This window comes from Tursiops truncatus, chromosome 16 (genome assembly GCF_011762595.2).
Source record: "Tursiops truncatus isolate mTurTru1 chromosome 16, mTurTru1.mat.Y, whole genome shotgun sequence".
NCBI lineage: Eukaryota > Metazoa > Chordata > Mammalia > Artiodactyla > Delphinidae > Tursiops > Tursiops truncatus.
The window spans coordinates 62,518,813-62,543,338 of record NC_047049.1 but is presented as its reverse complement, the minus strand read 5'-3'; the positions used below and the strand labels follow the sequence as shown (position 1 = coordinate 62,543,338).

Below are 24,526 nucleotides of genomic sequence, written 5' to 3'. Positions count from 1 at the left end.
TGGACTTTCCTTAAAAGTCCTCTTTTAAGTCAGGAGATGTTTTCTTATTTATATGGACTCCAAATAAGATAAACATACCTTTTTAAAAGGTTGATTTTTTAAAGTGTCTTATTATGAAATTCCAAAAAATATATTAAGGTAGGGAGGCTAGTATAATGAGCCCCCACTTTTCCCATTGTTCAGCTTCAGCAATCAGCAGCCCACTGCTATACCTCTCTCATAGCCCCCTCCTCAAACTGCATTATTCTGAAGCAAATTCCAGTCATTTTATCATTTTAAACAGGAATATTTCAGTACATACCTCTAAAGACCAAAAAGACTAAAAGGAAGACTTCTGATGATTACAAAGCTTAATCTTGTTTCTTCCTCATTCTTCCTCTGTCACTGGACTTTGAACTACGAAACCTGAGTTCTAGACCTGGTTTTGCCACTCACCAGCTGTGGGACCAGCTGCAAGTCCTGTAACCTTTCTGGACTTCTTCTTTTCCCACCTGAGTGGGTGAGGTAGATGATTTCTAAGGTCTCTTCCAGTTCTAGAAATAAAAAAATCATTGGAAAATTCATTCTTTTAGCCTCCAGAGACATGATATAGATTTGGTACAGGATCTATTTCCTGTTTGTTTGGGGTTTTTTTGTGCGATGCCCAGTTCAGAGTTAAGACCTTCTCAGTGAGCAGCCAAGAAAGCCTCAGAGGCTGCTGAGTGGCAGAATCTTTAACAGGGAGCTTTAAAAAAGAACTGAGCCTTGGAGCCATCCCTTGGAGTAGTTTTGTGCTGCCCTCAGTATCTCCTCTGACAACCTCAATTTGTCTTAAAAACTGTTCTGCTGACTCGTGATTCTGGGAAGGTTCAAGTGCTCCAAACAGATCCCCCGTTTCCAAAGGCCACCCTGAGACCAATAGCAGGTGAAAGGCAACGTTTACATTGCTTTGGGGCAGGGGGGTAGTTACACTTTTAGGCAACAAGGAACTGATTTCTGTCCTGTTCCAGGATGACCGTTAAGGCTTAAGGATACCCATTTTACAGGCAAATCAACCGAGTGTGAAGTAAAGTAGGTGCATTTAAGGTTGCCTGGTGAATGAAGGACTAAGTCTAGAATGGAATTTGTCTTTTAAAAATACTGAAAACTTGTTGTAGAGAGGCTGAGGTTTAGGGATACATCCTGCTCCTCCACAGTTTGAAGAGGACTAGGGAAATGAAGCTGGAGGAAGACTGTTTGGAAAAAGAAACTTGGTTGTCAGTGTAGCGGAAGCAGAGTAAATGCTTATGAATGTTGCAAATGTTTTTTAAAAAATCACCACGACCAGAGAATTAAAAAAATAAAGTACTCAAATGGGAAGAGCCTCCAAAATTACCATTTTAAAGCACAAACTCTAATCAGATCTGAGACATTGCAGCAGCCTTGTTGAAGCTATTGACAGGGATTATTGTTTTGGTGCCAGGGTTTTAAATTGGGGGATAGGATTAAAAGGGACCAAAGATGAGGGTTGTTATTTCAAGCTGAAACCAATATTCCATGGTGGGGAACTCACTGGGTTTGTGAGTTTGGGAGTTGGTTACTGCACTTGGAGGAGTCCCCGGACACACGTCCAGCTGGTTCTGAGGAGGGTCAAAATGTGCATTCTTTGTAGCCTTTGTGGACTTGTACCACAGCTACTCAGCGATTAGATCCTGAGGCCCGTCCTTAGCAGGAAATGGTAAAGGAATCAGCAGGAAGGCTAGAACAAGGGAAGGGAAACTCCTCCCTCCTGTTAAAGGACAGGCCAGAGTGAGGATGAAAATGGAAAGTGGGCATTGTAGGGTTAGACGTGTTGAAATGGAGAGAGGTTGAATCTTGACTGGAAGTAAGGGAAAAGTACATGCCCCAAGGACAAGGGCGTGTGATAAACTGTGTTTATTATGTGACTTTAATAAGGAGCCTCTACCTCGTGTTCCTCGGGCCTCAGTCAGCACACAATCCCCAGGACATGGGGAAAATGCTGTTCCTTTACTTTGTTGTTTTGTATTTTCTGAGGTCCAGCAGCCCACTGACAGGACAACCTCCCCTTGTTTTTGATTTCCAGCTTATTCAAGGCCAGAAGACCAAAAGTCAAGTTGAAAAGTTTTACCAGGAGAAAAACATGAAAGTATTTCTCATGAAATCATAAGAAATACTCGGTGTGAAGGAGCAGAGGACTGCAAAACATTTTTCTGTTTTACCCAGTTCTTTGTAACCAAAAATCCTCACTAGATTCTTGAGGCAGAGGGAAAGCTGGTGAGCCAGTGGGAGAAACTGAGTCCAATTAGAAGAAACTGCTCATTTGAAATCTGACAACACTTTCTTGTAGATTAAAACTCAGTTTTGAAGTTTCACTTCTTGAGCTTGGCTCAGTGAGTTATGCTACTCCTGATGAAAAAGAAAATTAAGAATATTTTATGTTGAAGGGCATCAGTGATGAAAAGGCAGCATGGCAGCATCTAGCTCCCTTATCTCATCAACTGTGCAGTGGGCTCTTAATGTTAGCAATCTCGTGTTTAGATTGTTACCTGAAGAAAGAAAAAACAAAGTGTCCTGAATGCTGATTCTACTCAGCAAGTGGCAAACAACAAAACTTTTGAAAAAGCAGACCTGGGGAGAGTCCACTGCAGTTTCATAATGGGTATGAATAGTTATTTTTCTGCCTTTTTTTTTTTTTTTTCTAAATCTTTCTGGGGTTTGATGTGGATTTCTTTCTATTTGTTCAGGAAACTGTGACGTGTGTTCTGGGCAGGGTTTGAGGTTTTGGAACCTTTTCTAAAAGGGACAGAGAGCACCCTGCTACACTTCCCTGTCGTGAAGTTGGCGTGCAGACGGTGGAGCTGAAGCAAGTTGGTCATCATGCAGGTGCTCCTCCAGTGCAGTAGGCTTGTCCTGGCTCTTGCCTTCATCCTGATTTTGGGTTCTTCAGTTCAAGGTAAGACCCAGGAATCTTGTACCCCTATAATCTTCCTTGTAAGTCCTGGGGTCCACACAAATGTTTATATTTGCTTTAAGGTATGGAATGTATTATACTGTGGGAAAGGAGGCCAAAAAAAGAAAAAAAAAAAAAAAAGGATTTGGGGTAGCTGAACTCCTTGGTGTGAGATTGGTTAAGTTTGGTACCAAAAAAAGTTAAACTCTGAGGGAGGTGTGGCCTTATAAGTTCTTAAAATGATTGAAATGTACTATTTTATTGTCAGATGAAAATTGTTTATAAATTTTTCAACGCTTAAGAAAGGAATATAGAAAATGACCTACCCCTAAGTGTCTACATCAATCCCAAGTTTTAACATAATATGGTAGTGTCATAATTATTGTGACACTGGGAAATACTATTTTTAAAATCAGAGTAAATTTGCGTGTATTTTTTCTCCTTTTTAAAACTTGGTTCTTAGTGAAAATTCAATTATGTTTAGACATAGTTAATGAAAACCATCTCAGATTTTAAAGAGAGGCCAAAGAATTTTAGTAATTGTTTTGTTGCTCAGAGAAACATCACATTGGGAAATTTCTTATTAGGTCTATCATTTAGGGTTGTTTAGTCAGAATGAAACAACTTAAAACCTTTAATGACTAAGAAAATGAAAACAATCAGTTTGTAGGAAAAATACAATTTCTTCTCCTTTGGTAAATAAGCGATCATGTCTGAATAAGGCAGAAAGTCATGGCCTGATAAGTAGATGGGAGAATTTACAGTAGAAAAACTAGAGTTCCTCCAAACGGTAAAGGAAATATTGAGTCATGGTGATTGCACATATCCTGGATTTGTTTCTTCGAAGTTACTTCTAGTTGTCTTGTTTTTACTTCTGGTGGAAATGAAATTGTACACATGATCTCAGATACATTCATTATGTATTGGAAATTTATAAAATCACTTTCTTCTTGTTATGCAATTATTGAAGAAAAAACCAGCAAATAATGTTGCTGAAATTTTCCATTCGTCTATTTATTTTTTAAGGTATAAAACATTGTTGAATGTAAGGAACAGGCTTTACTTGGATCTTTTAGGGAAAACCTTCAGCTTGATGAAATAATTCCCTCATGTGCTCTGACAAGATCCAAGCACTCAGGTCCATGTTTGTAGCACAGACTTGAGTGACCTGTTGGTGCTGGGTCTACCCTGACCAGAGCTCTGTGAGTCTTTACATCTTCAAAATTTCCCAGAAATGTCACATTCCCCACTAAGGTTCTATAGGGAAAACTAAAATGAAAACAAAGGCATTCTTTATGTAATAGGTATTCTTCAGAATGTAGTGAAGAAACTATTATAACATTTTATAAAGTACTAGTATTTATGTCATCACCAGGTAGGTTTAGCTCTTTGTTGGGAAAGGAACTAAAAAAGAGAGAATGAATGGACTGAAAAACTAGGGAGTTTCCAAAGGAGAAGTGCAGTTGGTATTGGAATCAAGGGTTAGTGTTCACATCTGAATAAGAAGGGAAATAGATGTCCACCCACAGCTGCGTGTGTGAGTGACATCAGCTCAAGGCTGCAGAGAGGTCACTATTTCATCATACTTCTATGTGATGCCAGATATGATTCTGTAGCATTCTTTCCCCACTTAAAAAAATTTTTTTTCTTAACCCATTGACTTGACTGAACTGATCAACTGCACTAGGCTTTTGGCTTGTTTTTACTGAAACAAAACATCTTAGGTTATTGTATTAGTTTGCTAAGGCTGCCATAACAAAGTACCACAGACTGGGTGGCTTAAACAACAGGAATTTATTTCCTCACAGTTCTGGAGGCTAGAAGTTCAAGATCAAGGTGTCAGCAGGGTTAGTTTCATTCTGAAGCTTCTCTCCTCAGCGTGTAGATGGCCGTCTTGTCTCTGTCTTTACATGGTTCTTTGTGTGTGTCTATGTCCCCATCTCCTCTTCTTGTAAGGAAACCAGTCATACTGGATTAGGGCTCATCTGCATGACCTCATTATGTCTTAATTATCTCTTTCAAGGCCCTGTCTCCAAATACAGTCCCATTCTGAGGTACTGGGGGTTAGAACTTCAACACATTGAATTGGAGGGACACAATTCAGCCCATGTCAGTGACTATAAGTGAAGCTGAAGTAAAGACATGCTGTAAAAGTATGTCTACCAAGTGCAAAGAGATGGAAGTTTGGCAATGTGTGGGAGACCCTGGAGAGGACAGATGGCTAATCAATTTAATGTAGAGCTCCAGGGGATTATTGATGGGGCCTTACTCATCAATTGATGAGGTGACTCTTACTCTTTTATTGTCTCTCTTTCTAAAAGATGCCCATAAAGAGGGAAAATGGAAAATCCATGAGCAGGTGTGGCCAAGGGGGTCATTGCCAGACTATGTTTCCACTCTACACTGCCTCTGAGATCACGATAATGATATTGATTCCACCTATGTGCGCTGCTGTTTGATTGTAAAGTGATTCACATCCATTCTCGGGTAAAGGATCATCACATTCCCTAGGAGGAGGAATTAACACCAATTTATAGAGGGGAAAATTGGATCTTACATTCATAATTTCATTTGCTCTTTACATCAACCTCTTGCAAAAAATTTATGAGATTTGCCCAAGGCCCATTACAACTAATTAATGGCAGAGCTAGTCATCTGATTTCAAGTTCAGAGTTAACTTTCTACTGCAATTTAGCTGTATTCTAGGTGGATTAGAGATTTTCTTTATTTAAAACAACCTTGCTTTGACTCTAGCCCTTGCTACAAAAACCACTGAGTTGAGGGACAGAGAAGGAGAAATTGAAAGTAAACTTGGAACTTTTTATAGCTTGTCAAACCATACAAGGGTGGGGGAACTTTATTCATCTTGTGGAATTGATTGGCCTGTAGGAAGCATTTCCAGCTTAGATGGTGACTTCTGTTTGAATGCCACCAAACAATGAATGAGATGGTCTCCCTCCCCCCCTCCCCACAACATGGCAGTTTCCGCTTAAATTTTTCTAGCACACTTGTAGCAAGTCTCCATTAAGAATAGGAAATTAGTAAATTGAGATGATGTTGGAGAAAAATTGATATTACAATACGATATTACTGGGGTAAGTTATTTGCTCTGGTAATGTTTACTTATAGAAAGTATTTGCTAAAGCAAGACTAGTGACTCTGTGTGTATGTGTGAAAGAAATAGGGGCAAAGACAGAGACAGAGAGAGACAAAGACAGACCGAGAAAGGGCGGGGGTAGGCAGTGAGGGAAGTGATTGTAAATAAAAAACATTCTTCTCCCTTGAATCCACCACAAAATTAACCAGGAGATCTGTAAGTGGGGCCTCTTAGGAAGATAATTTTTCTGTCCATGAGCATATTCCCTTTTATTTTTTAAATTACGGTAATCTTAAGATTTCTCTCAAGCAAGACAGAATCAAGATACTCCCACACATCGGGGGCTGGAACTGTTGAATTTTCACATTCTGCCAACACCCTTGAATAAATATGTCAGGAACTTGGTATCTGTAACCGTGTTCTTTATTTTAAAGCAGATTTAAAATCCCCAGTGTGTTGATCATTTTATAATATATAGCAATACAGGACCACTATGTTATGCACCTGAAACTAACATAGTATATTAGGTCAACTATACTTAAAAAAGAAAAACCACCTCGGGACTTCCCTGGTGGTCCAGCGGTTAAGAATCCGCCTTCCAATGCAGAGGAGGTGGGTTCAATCCCTGGTGGGGGAACTAAGATCCCACATGCCGTGGAGCAACTAAGCCCACACACTCTGGAGCCTGCCCACCACAACTAGAGAGAAGCCCGTGTGCCGCAATGAAAGATCCTGTGTGCCGCAGCTAAGTCCCGACACAGCCAAAAATAAAAAAAATAAATATTAAGAAAACACCTAATATGATTTTATTTACATGAAACATCCAACTTGCTTAAAAATATAGAGATAAAAAGTAGATTGATTAGTGGTTACTTAGGGATGAGAAGCATGAGATACAGGAGCTGGCTAGCTAAAGGATAGGGGATTTCTCTGTGATGATAAAATTGTTCTAAATTTGTGGTGATAGTTGCACATACCTATGAATATGCTAAAAACCACTGAATTTTACATTTTAGAAGAGTGATTGTGTGCTATGTTACATACATACCAATAAAACTTTTTTTATTTAAAAAAATAAAATCACCAGTCCCAAACTAGATAAACATTTCTGTGGGGGAGGTGGACTTCTATCTTTGATTTCTTTATCAATTTTGGAATAGCTTTACTGAGATAGATTTCATATACCATACAATTCACCCATTTAAAGTGTACATCGATGGTTTTTTAGTATATTCACAGATACGTGCAACCATCACCATAGTCTATTTTAGAACATTTTCGTCACCCAAAAAAAGAAACCCCTCTTTATAAATTTTAAAAGCTGAGATTCTAAACTCTAGAGGGAATTTGTATTTTAGAAGTTTTCTAATTTACCAGAGTTGTGTTTCTTACACCAGTGAAAAGATGAGATCTTTCACTGAGATGCTGCCTCATTAAACTATTAGTTTTACTTTTCTGTTTAACTTCCTATCTATGCAAGCACTTACTTTGTTTGATATTCAGCCATCCACGACAGTAGAGAAGAATGTCTAGACCTGCTCTGTCTGAAATGGTAGCCACGGGCTTCTTGTGGCTACTAAGCACTTGAAATGTGTGAAATGTGGCGAGTCCAAAATGAGGTATTGTGTAAGTGCAAAATACACACCAGATTTGAAATCTTAGGATGAAAAAAAGTGTAAAATATCCATTAATAACTTATATTGATTATGTTGTGACAATATTTGAATATATTTAAGTAAAATATTTTCAAATTAATGTCACCTCTTTTTTACTTTTTAAAATATGGCTGTTGTAACATCCATACGTGTACGGATGGTTTCTCTTGTTTCTATTGGACCGCGCTGGTCTAGACGGCATGGGGTGTGAAGACATTGCCCTCTGCTGGAGCAGATGTTGAATTTTTACCTGACTCACAATGATGACGCTTCTAAGTAACAATTCAGTAGATGCCAAGCTTAAGCTTCTTCAGGAAAGAATCAGAGGAGAAGGAGCTAAAATGTATTAAATACCTACCATGTGCAAAGCCTTGTGCTAGATGTTTCAGATACTTTTATCTTGTTTAAACAGGAACTCTTTGGGATTCTATTATGGGATACTGTGGTGGAACAGAAGTTTAAATTTGGTCTCTCTACAAGCTGTTCACTATCAGAGATAGGTCAATAGGTCATTCTCATTCTCCTCCTCAGCAGAGAAACTAGCATTTAAAGAACTCTGACGGGACTTTCCTGGTGGTCCACCGGTTAAGACTCCGTGCTCCCAATGCAGGGGGCCCGGGATCGATCCCTGGTTGGGGAACTAGATCTCCTATGCCTGTGTCAACTAAGAGTTCACATGCCGCAACTAAGAAGTCCGCATGCTGCAACAAAGATCCCTCATGGCACAATGAAGATCCTGCGTGCTGCAACCAAGACCCAGTGCAGCCAAAATAAATAAACAAATAAATGTTAAAAAAGAAAAGAAAAGAAAAGGGAGAGATTAATTTAAATAAATAAAGAGCTCTGGGCTTCCCTGGTGGCGCAGTGGTTGAGAGTCCGCCTGCCGATGCAGGGGACGCGGGTTCGTGCCCCGGTCCGGGAAGATCCCACATGCCCCAGAGCAGCTGGGCCTGTGAGCCATGGCCGCTGAGCCTGTGCTCCGCAATGGGAGAGGCCACAACAGTGAGAGGCCCATGTACCGCAAAAAAAAAAAAAAAAAAAAAAAAAGAGCTCTGACCATGGTGCTAGGTACTATTCTACGAGCCTAATATTTATATCTCATTATTAGAGCTACTACTGTCCCCATTTTATGGATGAAGAAATTGAGGTACAGGGAGGTTAAGGTTACACAGCTAGTAAGGGGGAGACATTGTGATGTCAACTTGACATCACAAGTTGATGTCAAGCCTTACCTCCAGCCTCCAAGCAGTGACAAAGCTAACCCATTCTGGATGAGTAGCGTCCCAGACCAGAAACTGTAAGCTATATTCAGGAACTATGGGGAAGATTGTGATAGAATAGTAGTTCTAAAAGAAAGGATGAATGAATGTAAGACAGACAGAAAGAAAGAAGGAAAACAATGGGAGAACATTTACTTTCTACATTAGAGTCTTTGTTTTGTTTATATTTTTAAAAGAATATTGTTTATTACAGCAATTTAGAAAACAAAGTGAGAAAAAAATCACTAGAGTCTACCACTATAGTTATTTCTGTGTATTTCCTCCCATTCCTCACGCCCCCCGATATCTATTTATGTAGTTGCATTAACAACTGTTATGCATAGAGTGGTATTCTGCTTTTTAAAAAATATTTATTTATTTATTTTTGGCTGTATCAGGTTTTAGTTGCAGCACACAGGATCTTTCGTGTGGCACACGGACTCCTCTCTAGTGGTGGCGCAAAGGCTCCAGCACATGCAGGCTCAGTAGTTGTGGCGCAAGGGCTCTCTAGTTATGGCTTGTGGGCTCATAGTTGCGGCACACGGGCTTAGTTGCCCTGCAGCTCATGGGATCTTAGTTCCCTGACCAGGGATAGAACTTGAGTCCTCTGCATTGGAAGTCCCCTGGACCACGAGGGAAGTCCCCTCTGGACCATGAGGGAAGTCCCCTCTGCTTTTTTTAAACTAATTTTTGAACATAGATTTTCCTATGATGCTATATAGTCTTTTCCATAACTACTGCTTTTTTCCCATTTGTTTAATAGTCTCTCATATGAATGCCTCATAATTAATCTGAGTATTTTCTCTTGTTTTGATTATTTAGTTATTTCCTGTTTCCCTATTTTAAATAATACTAAGGTGAACAGCATCATGAATTCTTTATATATTTTCTCTCTCTTTCTCTCCATATATATGTATATAATGTATATCTTAATGATGTTATTAATAACTTAGCAATGCTGTATTTATAAAATTAATCAGAAATATTAGCTAGGACAAAGTTGAGTGTAAACAGACATAATAGAGTTTCATGAGGAAAGAGGACATTTTGCAAAAGTTCTGTGGTTCTGCAATCTTTTAAGAACAAAGTCCTTGGCCATCCCATTAAGATGTAAAGTGAATTTGACCTCAGTAGAGGCTTCACTTTTCAACCTCTGATAGTTGAGAATAGGACACAACTTGTGCATACTCTCCTAGAAATACAGATACCCAGAGGGAAAAAAAGCAAAACTCCAGGACTTATGGTCTTTGGGAGGGCTGGGTAATGAGATTAGGAGTAAATTTTTTTGTATGTTGGTTTGCTACATTTTTCAAAATTTTCTATAATGAACATACATTCCTTTTCTAAGATAAATTTTATTAAAAATTGCAACAAAAGCAGTCTAGATGTAAGGAATATCTAAATAAACTCTCCATTTCTAGGAGAGAGTACTATAAAAGGTAGAGAGCCCTCTAGAACCTGATTTAAAGTCAGGAAACCATTGACAAGTTGCTGTATGTATCCATTTACATAAAATTCTAGAAAATGCAAACTAATTTATAATGACAGTAAGTAGATTGATGGTTGAGGGGGGCTGGGGGGAGTCAGGAGGAGGGAGGGAGAAGAGCAGGATCACAAAGGGGCACAAGGAAACTCTGGGGGATGTTGAATATGTTCATACCCTTGATTGTGGTGATGGTTCCATTGTGTATCCATTTGTCGAAACAAATTGTGCACTTTAAATATGCACAGCTTATTGAATGTCAAGTCCACCTTAAGAAAGCTGTCAAAAAATAAAAATAATTTTGAATAGATAATACATACGTATGGCTCAAAAATCTAATGATTCAAAAGGATATGCAGTGAAAAGTCAATGCTCTTCCTTCCACTGTCTTCCAGCCACCAATTCCCTCCACAAAGATGATCAGTTTGCTGTGTATCTTTTCAGAGATGTTCTGTGCATATAAGCATATATGTAAATATAGTGTGAAAAAACACAAACACACACAAATGGTAACAAACAATTCATAGTGTTCTTTACTTTTTTTAACTTAATAATATACCTTGGAGGGAATTCCCTGGCGGTCCAGTAGTTAGGACTCCAGGCTTTCACTGCTGAGGGATTTTTGAAATCTCTGACTAGATGTGAGGGCAAAGAAAGAGGCCAAGTTCTTAACCTACTTTTCATTCCCAAGAATACCCAAGAATTTCTTTTCAATACCCAAGAATGGCCCTAAAGAACTAGGGCTGTGTAGTATCTCGGGTACCAATTGGTACATGCCTTAACATTTCTGAGCATGATTCGACTCATCTCTACCAGAACAGGCAGGATTCAGGGTCAGATACAGGTTTGAATCCTGGGTCCTTTACTTAGTACCTGTGCAGCCTCAGTTTTCCTTTGTATAAAATGGAAATAATAGTACAAAGATAATGATAGCTAATATTTTCAAGTGTTTACTGTGTACCTGGCACTATGTTAAGATCTTTACATGCATTCTCTCATTTAATTTTTGTGACCAGCTTATGAAAGAGAGACACTCTTAGTACCTCAGTTTTCTGGTGGGGGCTTGGGGAAGTTAAGGTTTCACAGCTCACCAGTAGCAGAGCTGAGACTTCACTCCAGGCAGCTAATTGCCAAAGCCTGTTCTAACCTTAAACTCTAGGCTACTTTAGAGGGGTGTTGTGAGAAGGACAAATGGTGTGCATAAAGGGCTAGCAAATAGTCGGTGCTCCTGTGATATTAATGATCATAAAACCTGTCCACACCTTACCTACCAAATTTAGAATCTATTTAATTAAAAATTTCTTAGGGACAGAGTGATTAGAAGCTGTGTAAGAGACATTTATTGACCACGTGGGTTCCATGTTTGGGCAGGTTCTCCTGTGCGGAAAGCCAGATACCAGTGGGTACGCTGCAATCCTGACAGCAATTCTGCAAACTGCATTGATGAAAAGGGACCAGAGTTCGATCTACTTCCAGGTGAATACAACAGAATCCTACCTCCAAGGACTGACCCTTTTTCGTAAGTGGACTTTCTTGATTTTACTTTCACCATCCGCTGCTGAGATCCTGGCATGGAGGTGGGAGGGTTGCCAAGAGTGTTTTTCTTCAGGCTCTTGCTTCCATGGTTAGGTTCCATGGTTAGGTTTTCACTGCACAGTACAGGGTAAAACTGTACTGTCTTTACTGGTATATGAGATGCACAAGAATACATGATTCACCTACCTTTTTAAGAATTTTATTTATTTTTTAAAATTTATTTATTTTTGGCTGAGTTGGGTCTTTGTTGCTGCGCGCGGGCTTTCTCTAGTTGCTGAGAGCAGGGGCTACTCTTCGTTGCGGTGCACGGGCTTCTCATTGTGGTGGTTTCTTTTGTTGCGGAGCATGGGCTCTAGGCATGCGGGCTGAGTAGTTGCGGAGTGCGGGCTTAGCTGCTCTGCGGCATGTGGGATCTTTCCAGACCAGAGATAGAACCTGTGTCTCCTGCACTGGCAGGCAGATTCTTAACCACTGCGCCACCAGGGAGGTCCCTATTCACCTACACTTTTGCAAGGTCTTTTTCTTGTGGCAGAAACAAAAATTGAATACTTTTCACCAATAGGTATTGAAAATGATTGAACATTATTTTATTAATGTAAATAGAGCACATTGTATATTTATATTAAAATCCAATAGGAGTCTATCACCTGAATGGATAAACAAAATGTGGTACATCCCTTAAGTAGAATATTATTTGGCCATAAGAAAGAAGGAGTTATTGATAAATGCTACAACATGGATGAATCCTGAAAACATTATGCAAAGTGAAGGAAACCAGACACAAAAAGCCACATATTGTATGATTCCATTTATGTGAAATGTCCAGAATAGGCAAATCCATAGAGACAGAAATAGAGTAGTGGTTGCCAGGGGCTGTGAGGGAGGGAGGAATAAAGAGTGACTGCTATTAGGTGCAAGATTTTTGAGGGGTGACAAAAATGTTCCGTTTAGATGGTAGTGATAAAAAAAAAAAAAGAAGAAATTAGGGAAAGGAAGAATAAGTGACCACGACTCATAAAAAAGAAAGTCAAAACTCTTCTTTTTTTTAAATTAAATTAAATTAATTTACGTTTTATACAGCAGGTTCTTATTATCTATTTTATACATATTAGTGTATAAATGTCAACCGCAATCTCCCAATTCATCCCCCACCCCACTTCCTCCCTTGGTGTCCATACATCCAAAACTCTTCTTGATCAAATAAAACCTGCCTTATACTTGCAAAAAAGATCCAATAGGAATTCATAAGTAACAAAAATTGAATTGTATTAAAACCCATTATTTCAATGAATATCAAAATTATATGTAGCAAAGATACATTATGAAAAGAATTATCATAAAAGTTTTAATCTTCAGGCTTAAATAGAAAATCACTCCCCTGAAAGCCACGTAAATCATCATGTCCAAACCACGTAAGTCTATCATCACTTTGGGGATCCTGGTAACCCCCTTCATCACTGAAATTATATCACCACCATCCTCAAAATGCAACTCTGCAACCCTTCGCTTTTAGGTCCACGGCATAAAGCTTGAACGTGATATTACAGCATCCTCCATTATTTTAAGAAACGGATTTCAACAGTGATTCATTTAAATCTAAGATATTAGAGGAACAACGCAAGTCATCCAAAACAAATATTTACACTATTTCTTCCCTCCTCAAATCTGTATGATCTTCCACACTCTTTGACATAAATTGTAGCAATAATTTTTTGGATCCGTGTCCTAAGGCAAAGGAAACAAAAGCAAAAATAAACAAATGGGACCTAATTAAACTTAAAAGCTTTTGCACAGCAAGGGAAACCATCGACAAACAAAAGGACAACCTACTGAATGGGAGAAAATATTTGCAAGTGATATGACTAATAAGGGGTTAATATCTAAAGTATATAAACAGCTCATACAACTCAACATCAAAAAAACAAACATCCCGATTAAAAACTGGGCAGAAGATCTGAATAGACATTTTTCCAAAGAACACATCCAGTTAGACAACAGGCACATGAAAAGATGCTCAACATCGCTAATCACCAGAGAAATGCAAATTAAAACCACAATGAATATCACCTCCCACCTGTCAGAATGGCTGTCATCAAAAAGATCACAAATAATAAATTGCTGGCGAGGATGTAGAGAAAAGGGGACTCTTGTACCTTGTTAATGGGAATGTATATTGGTGCAACCACTGTACAAAACAGTGTGGAGGTTCCTCAGAAAACTAAAAATAGAGTTACCATATGATCCTGCAACTGTACTCCTGGGTATATATCCAAAGAAAATGAAAACACTAATTTGAAAAGATATATGTACCCCAATGTTCATAGCAGCATTATTTATAATAGCCAAGATATGGAAGCAATCTAAGTGTCCATCAGTAGATGAATGGATAAAGAAGATGTGATACACACACACACACACTGGAATACTACTCAGCCATAAAAAAGAACGAAATTTTGCCATTTGCAGCAACACGGATGGACTTGGAGGGTATTATGCTTAGTGAAATAAGTCAGACAGAGAAGACAAATTCTGTATGATATCACTTATACGTGGAATCTAAAAAATAAAACAAACTTGTGAATATAACAAAAAAGAAACAGACACACAGATATAGAGAACAAACCAGTGGTTACCAGTGGGGAGAAGGAAGGGGGAGGGGCAAGCTAGGGGCAGGGGATTAAGAGGTACAAACTACTGTGAATAAAATAAATAATCGGGCTTTCCTGGTGGCTCAGTGGTTCAGAATCCGCCTGCCAATGCAGGGGATGCGGGTTCAAGCCCTGGTCCGGGAAGATCCCACATGCTGCAGAGCAACTAAGCCCGTGTGCCACAACTACTGAGCCTGTGCACCTAGAGCCCGTGCTCTGCAACAAGAGAAGCCACCGCAATGAGAAGCCCGCGCACCGCAACGAAGAGTAGCCGCGGCTTGCGCCAACTACAGAAAGTCCGCGCACAGCAAGGAAGATCCATCGCAGCCAAAAATAAATAAATAAAAATAAATAAATAATCTACATGGATGTATTGTACAACACAGGGAATATAGCCAATATTTTATAATAACTATAAATGGAATATAACCTTTAAAATTGTGAATCACTGTTGTACACCTGAAATGTATATAATATTGTAAATCAACTCTACCTCAACTAAAAATAATAAATAAAAAAAAATCTCTAGGATCTTCCCTTTCCTCAGCCAGCAACTTTCCTTCTTGCTCTGACACTCCTGTTAATATGGATGCACAGCCCCTGCTTCTGTGACGGTCTTGGACACTCTTGCTCTCAGATCCATTTCTTCTCCTTCCATCTCCCTGCTCTCCGTTGGGTGAGGGTGGTGAGGGCTGATCCCTATGGTCTGCATTTCTCAGGCTCCCAGATCTGTGGCTGAGTTTGGCCAGTGGGATGCCTGAAAGGGAGACTGGTCAGCGTGGGCGGCAAGAAGAGACAAGGATGTTTCTTCTCATTCCTGCCTTGGGTGGCACCTCTGGCAGGGCTGTGTCTCATCCATGGCTTCAGCTTCCACCAGATGCTCTTGGTCCCTGGGCTCAGGTAGTACCACCTCCTCCACTGTCCCTCTAGCCCAGGGAGGGAAATATTTTCTTGCTGTTCCTCATCTCTGGGTTTCCTTATTATTCCCTATTTGGCTTTGCTTCTCTTCCATCTCATGTGTTAGCAATTCCCTGTCTTAAATATTTAGGTAAGTTTCTTGACTGTACTATGACTGTGGCAGCTTCTAAGGCCACCCCTCCTTGTGCTGGGCATCCTATCCCCATGCACCTTCTCCAGGACTTTAATTCTGCAGTTAACCCTCTGAACCCAGCATCTTCTTCTCATCAGTATGCAGACATTCTCTAGTATCTCCTACATTTAGGTAAAATCCCCTCTTTGACTCTGCATCCTTTCCAGCTGTTGCCCCATTCTCTGCTCCTCTTCATAGTAACACTTCCTGATAGGGTTGCTGATGCTTACTATCTCCTCAACCCCTTCTGGTTCTACCTTCACCCAGAGAGCTTGGTAGAAGCACTTACTTTTTTTTTGCGGTACGCGGGCCTCTCACTGCTGTGGCCTCTCCCGTTGCGGAACACAGGTTCCGGACGCGCAGGCTCAGAGGCCATGGCTCACGGGCCCAGCTGCTCCGCGGCATGTGGGATCCTCCCGGACCGGGGCACGAAACCGTGTCCCCTGCATCGGCAGGCGGACTCTCAACCACTGCGCCACCAGGGAAGCCTACTTTTTTTTTTTTTTAATTTAAGTTCTTTTTTTTTTTAATTGAACCTGGGCCCTCGGCAGTGAAAGCGTGGAGTCCTAACCACTGGACTGCCAGGGAATTCCCAATTTAAGTTCTTTTTTATTTTCCTCCACACTGGTAAAAGTTCCAAGGGAGCTTAAAGTTTTTTAAACATTTTAACTATTCCTCTTTCCCACTCCCGACTTCTGAATTTACAAAGCAAAGGAGAGCAGGAGTCCCAATTTTTAATGGTTCCCCATCTCCTCATGTTATTTGATCCAAAAACTATATACAAGTTTGTAGCAGTCATAGTTATTGTACATGTTTAGGAGGGAGGGAGGCAAGAAGGGATAGGGAGGTCTTCCCTAGTGGCGCAGTGGTTGAGAGTCCGTCTGCCGATGCAGGGGACATGGGTTCGTGCCCTGGTCCGGGAAGATCCCACATGCCGCGGAGCGGCTGGGCCCGTGAGCCACGGCCGCTGAACCTGCGCGTCCAGAGCCTGTGTTCTGCAACGCGAGAGGCCACAACAGTGAGAGGCCCGCGTACCGCAAAAAAAAAAAAAAAAAGGGATAGGGAGAATGGTGATCCAAAAGAATAAAAACAGCAACCAAATAGGTCACAATTACTTCCTGTTGACACATCTGCTGGTTACTTCTCTATGTTTAGCTAACTTGACTTCTCTCTCTCTCTTTTTTTTTTCCTGCGCCACATGCCTTGTGGGATCTTAGTTCCGGGCTAAGGATTGAGCCTGCGCCCTTGGCACTGAAGTGCAGAGTCCTAACCACTGAACCGCCAGGGAATTCCCACTTGACTTGTCAGTTGTTTTCAAAAACAGTTGACCACCCTTCCTCTGAAATACTTTTTTCTCTGGGCTTCCATGGCCCCACCTTGTCTTGGGTTTCCTTCTACTTCCCTGGCTGTTCTTTCTCCTTTGATTAATATTTAATATGTTGGGGTGGCCCTAGCTCTGTCGTGGGCTGCTTTTGTATCTGCATGCCTTTTTTGGGTGACTTCATCCTGTTCCATGGCTTTAAATACTATGTGTGTGTGTGTGTGTGTGTGTGTGTGTGTGTGTGTGTGTGTGAGAGAGAGAGAGAGAGAGAGAGAGAGAGAGAGAGAGAGAGAGAGAGAGAGAGAGAGAGAGAAAGGGAGAGGGAGAGGGAGAGGGAGAGGGAGAGGGAGGGGGAGAAACTACCAAATCTGTTTCCAGCTCTGATTCCTTTTCCTAACCAGCTGACCAACTATCCAGCAGGTCACCCTCTATTACATTATTCCACTTTGTTTCTCTGCATAACATTTAGCCCCACCTAATATTTTCCTGATTTGCTTATTCACTTTTTATTGTCTGTCTCCCCGCCAAAGTTATAAACCTCTGAGCAGGGACCTCATCTGTCAGTCCCCATTCTATCCCAGGCCCTCAGAACAGCGATCAGATATTCAATATTTATCGAATGTAGGCATGAAGGAAACTCTAATCTGTTGTATGGCCTGTGGTTTATTATTTTCATGTAGAAAATGACCCATAGGCTGTGAAACTCAACTTTTGTCTCTGATGCTTTGTTGCCTTATTCTGCCACTGATGGGTGGCATCATTGCTCTGGTCCTTTGGTGCTGAGTGGATTTCAAACTACCCCACTGAACCCAGTTGAATGAATGCACTTATATGCGGGGAGGAGATTGAATGTTAACATGCTGGCAAATATAATGCTTGACTTGTTGCAAAGAATTTCTTAAGCGTGAGCTTTGTTGAAGCCCTGTGAAGTTATTAGAGATTTTGCAGAATTTTTAAAATAGGAAAAATATATATCTAGTCTAATTTACTTGTGTGTCCTTTCTTCAGTGGGAGAAAGTGTAAAAATGGGATCTTTTCTGTAAAAAATAAATGACCCGTTAAGTATATTCTAAATATAGGATTGCTATGTTAGTGATAAGAAAATTAGCATTTTTATATGCATCTGCAATGAGTAGATGTGAAGCTGATAAAGGCAACGAGTTAGATACAGTAAGTATTGTAAATATGTGGAAAGGTCTGACTTATTTTTTGTTTTAAAACATTAAATAACTGGGAAACTTTTAACTTAAAATTTGAGCAACGGAGTGGCTACATTTACTTTCATATCTTAAAAAATTTATTATGATTATCTTTTCATGTCTCAAACTTTAATGTTTCTTTTCCACTTTTCTGTCATGCTTCAGAATGATGAAATCCAGGAACTTGAATGATGTCTTCCCTCTTTCTGAGGACTTTTCAGGATCAGGCTCTGGAAGTGGCTCTGGAAGTGGCTTCCTACGTGAAATCGAACAGGAATACCAACCACTAGAAGAAAACGATGCTTTTTATTACAACTTTAGGTCTCTGGAGAGAAATTTGCCCTCAGACAACCAGGACTTGGGTCAGAATGGACCAGAAGAGGATTTTACTATATAAAAGAGAGGGTTTCCCAGCTTGACACCAGGCAATGTATTTGTGTACCATGGTTAAATGATTAATTTGAGGACAAAAAGCTTTATAGAAAATTTAAAACATCTGAAAAGGAAGTTTAAGTTTTATTATCTTTTTTTTCTCATGAATTCTTAAAGCCTCCTTTTTCTATCCCAATGTCCTGGAAAATACCTGCATTTGTTTTGTATTGTATTCAACAACATCACTATGAAGTTAACTAGACTCCACATATGTATAAAATTGCTTTAAAGAATAAATTATACTGTTCTTAAAACATTTAGTTTGAGAAACAAATTGACAGGCATTATTTCATATCTAAATCTTCAGGAAGCTGACTCTGATTATGAAATCTAGATATGCCTCTTTTTTTGTGAAAAAACACAGATGAAACATACAGTGAATTGGGTATTTGACATGTTTGGGTTTGACATGTTTTACAGTGTGAAGTTAACTGCTTTAATAGTACCACTGGAGGTGTTTGCAGAGCTAGTGGACAGCGTTTGCTTAGAAGTGTGATTGCTGTCACAATTAGAAACTTAACACCCAGATTAAAGCACAATTGTGCTCTCAATACCTCATACTGCTTTACTTTTTTTCCTGGATATCTATGTATTTTCAAACATTACTCTATTAAAGCAGAAGTATAATCAAAGGGTCAAGCTGTCTGGGCTCTCTTGTTCATGAAGTAATTATTTGTTCAGATGTTTCTAGATTCTCATCAACAAAATATCTGTAAAGTTATTTTACAGTGAGACCAAATTTTGTAACTGGAATCAAATCCTGTTAACTAGCAGATGAAGAAAACAATCATGCTACAGAGAGGGTTACTCTTGTCCAAACAATTCCTCTTCTTTAGGGCTATACTATACTCATCTCTGTTCCCCTTAATTCTGAAAAGCCTGTCAGCATCATTGTCATGGATCCTGTTCTGTACCATGTAGATCCCCTCTTCAGAACTGAGGACTTATTCAAATTAACCTCTGTGGAAGAGAGACACCTTGTTCAAGGGCACACCTCTTCCCATGGCAGCCTGCACCCAATGCCTGGTTGATGTGAGCATATGAGTGCCAGACCCCTCCCCTGAACTTGGAACAATTCAGCAGGGCAATCACAGATTCAGAGCTCCCTGAGGAGTCATCTGAGGCTTTGTTGGGACTGTTTTGCAGCTCAGTTTCTTCCTTTACTTAGTCTTGCTTCCTTCCATTCCCCCCTGAGAGAGCTCCCTTAAGAACTTTCTGCACACTAGTTTTCATCTCAGAGTTTGCTCTATGGGGAATCCAACCTGTGAAAGTTGGTGCCAGGATGGGTAGAAAGCAGATGCTAAAATGGGATTTTGGAGCTGGATCACCTACTGTCTGGTTGGCAATGAGGACCCCGTCACTGGCTGTAGATGCAGAACAACCACAAGAGAGCACTGCAATCGTTCAAACTTTCACTGATGATGAACTGGGATGGTGTACCAGTGGAAGGAAGTGCACCAGGGTGCGGTATATGAGGCATCTGAGAAATATGGGGAAGTAGTAATTATAGAGACAATGACACTGGATGGCTCTTGCTGGAGGCAATTAATGAAACACCAAGGATGATTAATTAAAGACTAAATGTGAAAACTAATGGACCTCCTCAGCAGCATATTAAGAAACTCTCTTCTGCAGTGGAAGGGCAGGAAAAGCTGAGGCTCAGGCCCAGGATATAATCAGAAGAATAGCAGAGTTCAAGAATGTTAAGTTGCCAAGTTAGCCAAGTCTGTTATACAACATCAGGGCCCTGACTGGGAAAACACTGGACCCTCAGAAATGAAGACCTCTGAGTAGAAACGTATCTGGGTTGATAGATTCAGAATTCAAATCCCCAGACTTCCTCAAACCCTCTGAATCTATAGAAGAGGCCCACTCCTTAAGAATTAATGCTTTCCTCTGGCTTGAAGATGATTAAGAAGCCTCTGACCTTTAAGACCACATGCACACTCCCTCTAGGTCTGCCTTGCCACCCCACCTAGCCACCAGATCCACAACTAAAGTTACAATATAAACCAACAGGAAAGTGTTGGGGCTGCTAAGGAGGAAAGGTGAAGGTTTCTGCAGAGCTTAGCTGACATGCACCTCAGAAGCCTAGAAAGTGTCTATGTGCCTTAACTCTAAGAGTGCTAGATCAAGGGATGGAGGAAAAACAAAGTTGGATAAGGAAGTGTTTATCAATATGGAAGTGTTAGGGGAACCACTGACCAAAACAACCTGCCCTGGCCAGGCATGAGAGTAACCACTTGCATGAGTTATCTTACAACAGGAGGTCCTGTTAAGGAAGGACCTTACCACTGACAAGCTACCACTGACTGGAAGAATTCGGGAAAGGCCAAAGGAGAGAGGTGACGCCAGTCCATATGTCCCAGTATCCTTCTTGCTGGAACCCATCTTGGCTGAGCAATGTGCGCACCACCATGAAGGACCCTGAGTCAGAATGATTGGCCAGAGACAACCTGGAAACTAACCCCATTACCCCTGAGACTATGGGCTGCGTGGCAGAGCAGTTCTCCTGGGTTCCCTTACCCAGCTGCTCTCTGCCTGGGTGCCCCTTCCCAATAAAGTCTCTTGCTTTGTCAGCACGTGTATCTCCTCAGACAATTCACTTCTGAGTGTTAGACAAGAGCCCACTCTCGGGCCCTGGAAGGGGTTCCCATTCCTGCAACAGAAGTACTCTTCTGGGATAAAGGTTTTATCACCCTGGCAAGAACTCCGGGAGAAGGTGTTGACATGCTTCTAGAATGGCTCTTAGAAGCTTGGAAAAAGTGACAGCTCCTCTTAAGTAGAAATGCTAGAACTACCATGGCAGGCAGTGGAAAAGGGGTCAAAAAGTTTAAGGAAGTTAGCATGCTAGAATGGACAGTTTGTGTAAGCCCTAAAAACCTACCAAATGACTTTGTTCCGAAGGAAGGCCAAAGCAATGAAGAATATGCTGGTAAGAGGGGCAGCATCTCTGAGCTATCAGTGGTAGCTCTCCTCTAAAGGGCAGAGGTGATGGTAGAATGTTGTTACAGAATTGGGTTCGCAAATAGCAATGGGAATGATGGGGTGGGGGAAATCCCAAAATAATAGAGGACAGGTGGAGGTGTTCAGCCATCAGACGCCAGGTGGTACAATTATCATAATGAGGAAGGTCAGAGTGGAATGCAGGGCAAAGTTATAGAGTGGCATCTTCAGAGGTAAGATAGTTGGTAACAGTTCTGCACCCAATTCCATTGTGTGTTGGAGGGGTGGGGTTGGCAGGGTAGGGGTGAGGAATTTCCCCACACCAACCAGAAAGTTTCTGACATCAGCTGGGTGTCCTACAATTCAATTCAATTCTGACACTATCTACCTGGAGCTAGCATCAGATTCTACAGGTTAAAGGCTCAGTGCCACAAGGCTTCCCTCCACTTCAGATGCCAATCGCAAACCTAGGTTGTTACCTGTGCTTCTGATCGACTGGCTGTACACTGGAGCTTCCAATGACCACCTCTTCAGGTTCAGTTAATTTGCTAGAGCAATTCTCAGAACTCAGAGAAACATTTCACTTACCTGATCACCAATTTATTATAAAAGGGTGTAAATCCAGCTAGATGAAGCGATACACAAGGTGAGGTCCTGAACAAAGGAGTCTCTGTCCTCTTGGAGTTTGGGGCCTGGCACGGTGGCACATGGAAGCTTCTGGTTCCCCAACCTAGAAGCTCTCTGAACCCTGTCCTTTGTGGGTTTTTTGAAGTCTTCATTACATAGGTATGATTGATTAAATCATTGGCCACTGGTAATTGAACTTAATCTCTAGCCCCTCTCCCATCTCCCTTGCCTGGAGGTCAGGGGTGGGACTGAAAGTTGCAACCCTTTAATCAAACAGTTGGCTCCAGTATCCTTACCTGAGCCAGTTTTCAGACCTGGAACCCACTGACTAAAAGAGAGGTTAGGTGCTCTGGAATAAGACCCTGTGACACCATGGCAAGTATATACAGCACTGATTCCTCTAATGTTTACCCAAAGGGACTGATGGCCATTAACTCAGGTACTATAACCTGGGGAAAGGAGAGTATTCAGACATCTCAAAGACAATCAGTTACAGGGTCTAATTAACTTTGATACATGGAGATCCAAAGCATCATCATGGCCTCCCTGTTAGTGGGGCATTAGGTGATCAGGTATTAAGTGGAATCTTGACCCAGCTCACAGTGGTCATTTTTCCAGTCCCTAAATGTGTAGTTAGAATGGACATAATTGGTAGCACAACACCACATTGATTTCTTGACCTGTGTGATAGGAGCTATTGCAATGGGGAAGACCAGGTGGAGACTTCTAAAGCTACCCACCCCCATCTGTCAACAAATCAAAAACATTTCATCCTGGGGGGAATGTCAGAGATTAGTAGTACCTTTAAAAACCTGAAGAATGCAGGGATACTAGTCCCCAGTGTATCTCCATTTAATTGACCAGTCTGGATCTTGCAAAAACCAGATGGATTCTGGGGGGTGACAGTAGAGTATCACAAATTCAACGAAGTAGTAGTTGTACTTGCAGCAGCTATGCCAGATATAGTACTTTTGCTGGAGCAGAGTTACACAGCTTCAGGTATGTGGTAGGCAGGCATTAAGCTGGAAAATGCTTTCATTTCCATCCCTATCAAAAAGGAGAGAAAAAAATAAAAATTAAAAAAAAAAAAAGGAGAATCAGAAACAGGTTATGTTCTCTTGGAACGGATAACAGTATATATTTCGTCTATTCTCAGGGCTATGTTAAATCTTCTGCCCTCTGCCATAATATAATCTGAAGACACTTGGACTAACTGGACATCTCACAGAATATCACAGTGGTCCACTGTATCGATGGATCATGAGCCTGCATCCAGACCCCCATGTCATGTGCCACTGATGAACTGACATCTCTCCCTCAGCTCAAAACTATGGCCATATGGTGGGGGTAGAGAGTGTTCTTTATGACTGACAAAGCAGGAATAAGATCAAGCTGGGTTCATAGGTGAATTGGCCTCTTATATAGGTTCAAGTCAAAAATGGATGGCAGGTGCACTGAAGTGCCAATTAGGGGTAGCCTTGAAAATAGCTGTGAGAGGAAATCCAATGAGCAGAGCTTCAGGTGGCGAACCTGGTCATTTACCCTGTGTAGAAAGAGAAGGAGCCCAAGGTTAGGATATACACAGTTCCATGGGTAGTGGTAAATGTTTTGGTAAGTTGATAAGGGGCCTAAAATAGAAAATATCGCAAGATTGGGGAGTAAGAAGTCTGGGGTAAAGGCACATGAATGGACCAGTGAGAGAAGATGCAAAGTGTGAAAATCTTTGGGTCAAACGCCAAGGCCAATCAGAAAGCATCCAGTACAGAAGAGGCACTAACAACCAGGTAGATTAAATGACCGGCAGGTATTAGTCAGCCTCTGTCACGGGCTACCCTAATGAGAGCACAATGAACTAATGGAGGAGTAGCTATAATGGCAGAGAGGGAGACTATGCATGGGTTCCCACTGGCCAAGACTACTTTAGCTACTGATGTTGCCAAATGTCCCATATGCTAGCAACAGAGCTCACTGCTGTGCCACTGATATGGCACCATTCTTCAAGGAGACTTTGGTGGCAGGTTGACTATATTAGGCCCCTTCCATTCTGGATGGGCCAGAGATTTGTTCTAACAGGAATAGACATGTATTCTAGGTATGTATTTGTCTTTCCTACCCACGGGGCCTCCAGCAACATCAATATCTAAGGGCTTACAGAATATTTGATCCACCAACATAACTTTGTATATAACATTGCATCAGACCAAAGGACCCACTTTATAGCAAGGAGATTCAGCAGTGGCACGTGACGATGGGATCCACTGTTGACCCTAGATGCCACCAACATGATAGAATGATAGAAGGGTC

At 41.0% G+C, this 24,526-nt stretch overlaps 1 protein-coding gene and 1 long non-coding RNA gene across 3 annotated transcripts in view; one reads left to right on the top strand and one right to left on the bottom strand.

The window, feature by feature from the left end:
* Nucleotides 1-2,777: 2,777 nt before the first annotated feature.
* On the top strand, nt 2,778-19,288 carry SRGN (serglycin). Its single transcript, XM_019936164.3, has 3 exons — nt 2,778-2,932; nt 11,795-11,942; nt 18,383-19,288. The coding sequence occupies exons 1-3, from the start codon at nt 2,857-2,859 to the stop codon at nt 18,612-18,614; spliced, it is 456 nt and encodes a 151-aa protein (XP_019791723.1). The 5' UTR covers nt 2,778-2,856; the 3' UTR covers nt 18,615-19,288.
* LOC109550155 (uncharacterized) overlaps nt 4,713-24,526 on the bottom strand; it is a 28,614-nt gene continuing 8,800 nt past the window's right edge. Inside the window, exons 2-4 of one of the 2 annotated variants that reach the window (XR_002176556.3) lie at nt 23,025-23,269; nt 10,601-13,684; nt 4,713-5,436 (exon numbers count right to left, since the gene is read on the bottom strand). This is a non-coding gene — a long non-coding RNA (uncharacterized lncRNA). Of the gene's footprint in view, nt 5,437-10,600; nt 23,270-24,526 lie in introns of both variants that reach the window. The other variant, XR_012326607.1, reaches the window with a different exon arrangement.

Bases quoted from the DNA above. Each gene is read 5' to 3' on its own strand.
- SRGN (XM_019936164.3), top strand. From the start codon at position 2,857: ATGCAGGTGCTCCTCCAGTGCAGTAGGCTTGTCCTGGCTCTTGCCTTC. The intron at 2,933-11,794 runs GTAAGACCCAGG...ATGTTTGGGCAG, and splicing joins TTTGGGTTCTTCAGTTCAAG to GTTCTCCTGTGCGGAAAGCC. The intron at 11,943-18,382 runs GTAAGTGGACTT...GTCATGCTTCAG, and splicing joins CCAAGGACTGACCCTTTTTC to AATGATGAAATCCAGGAACT.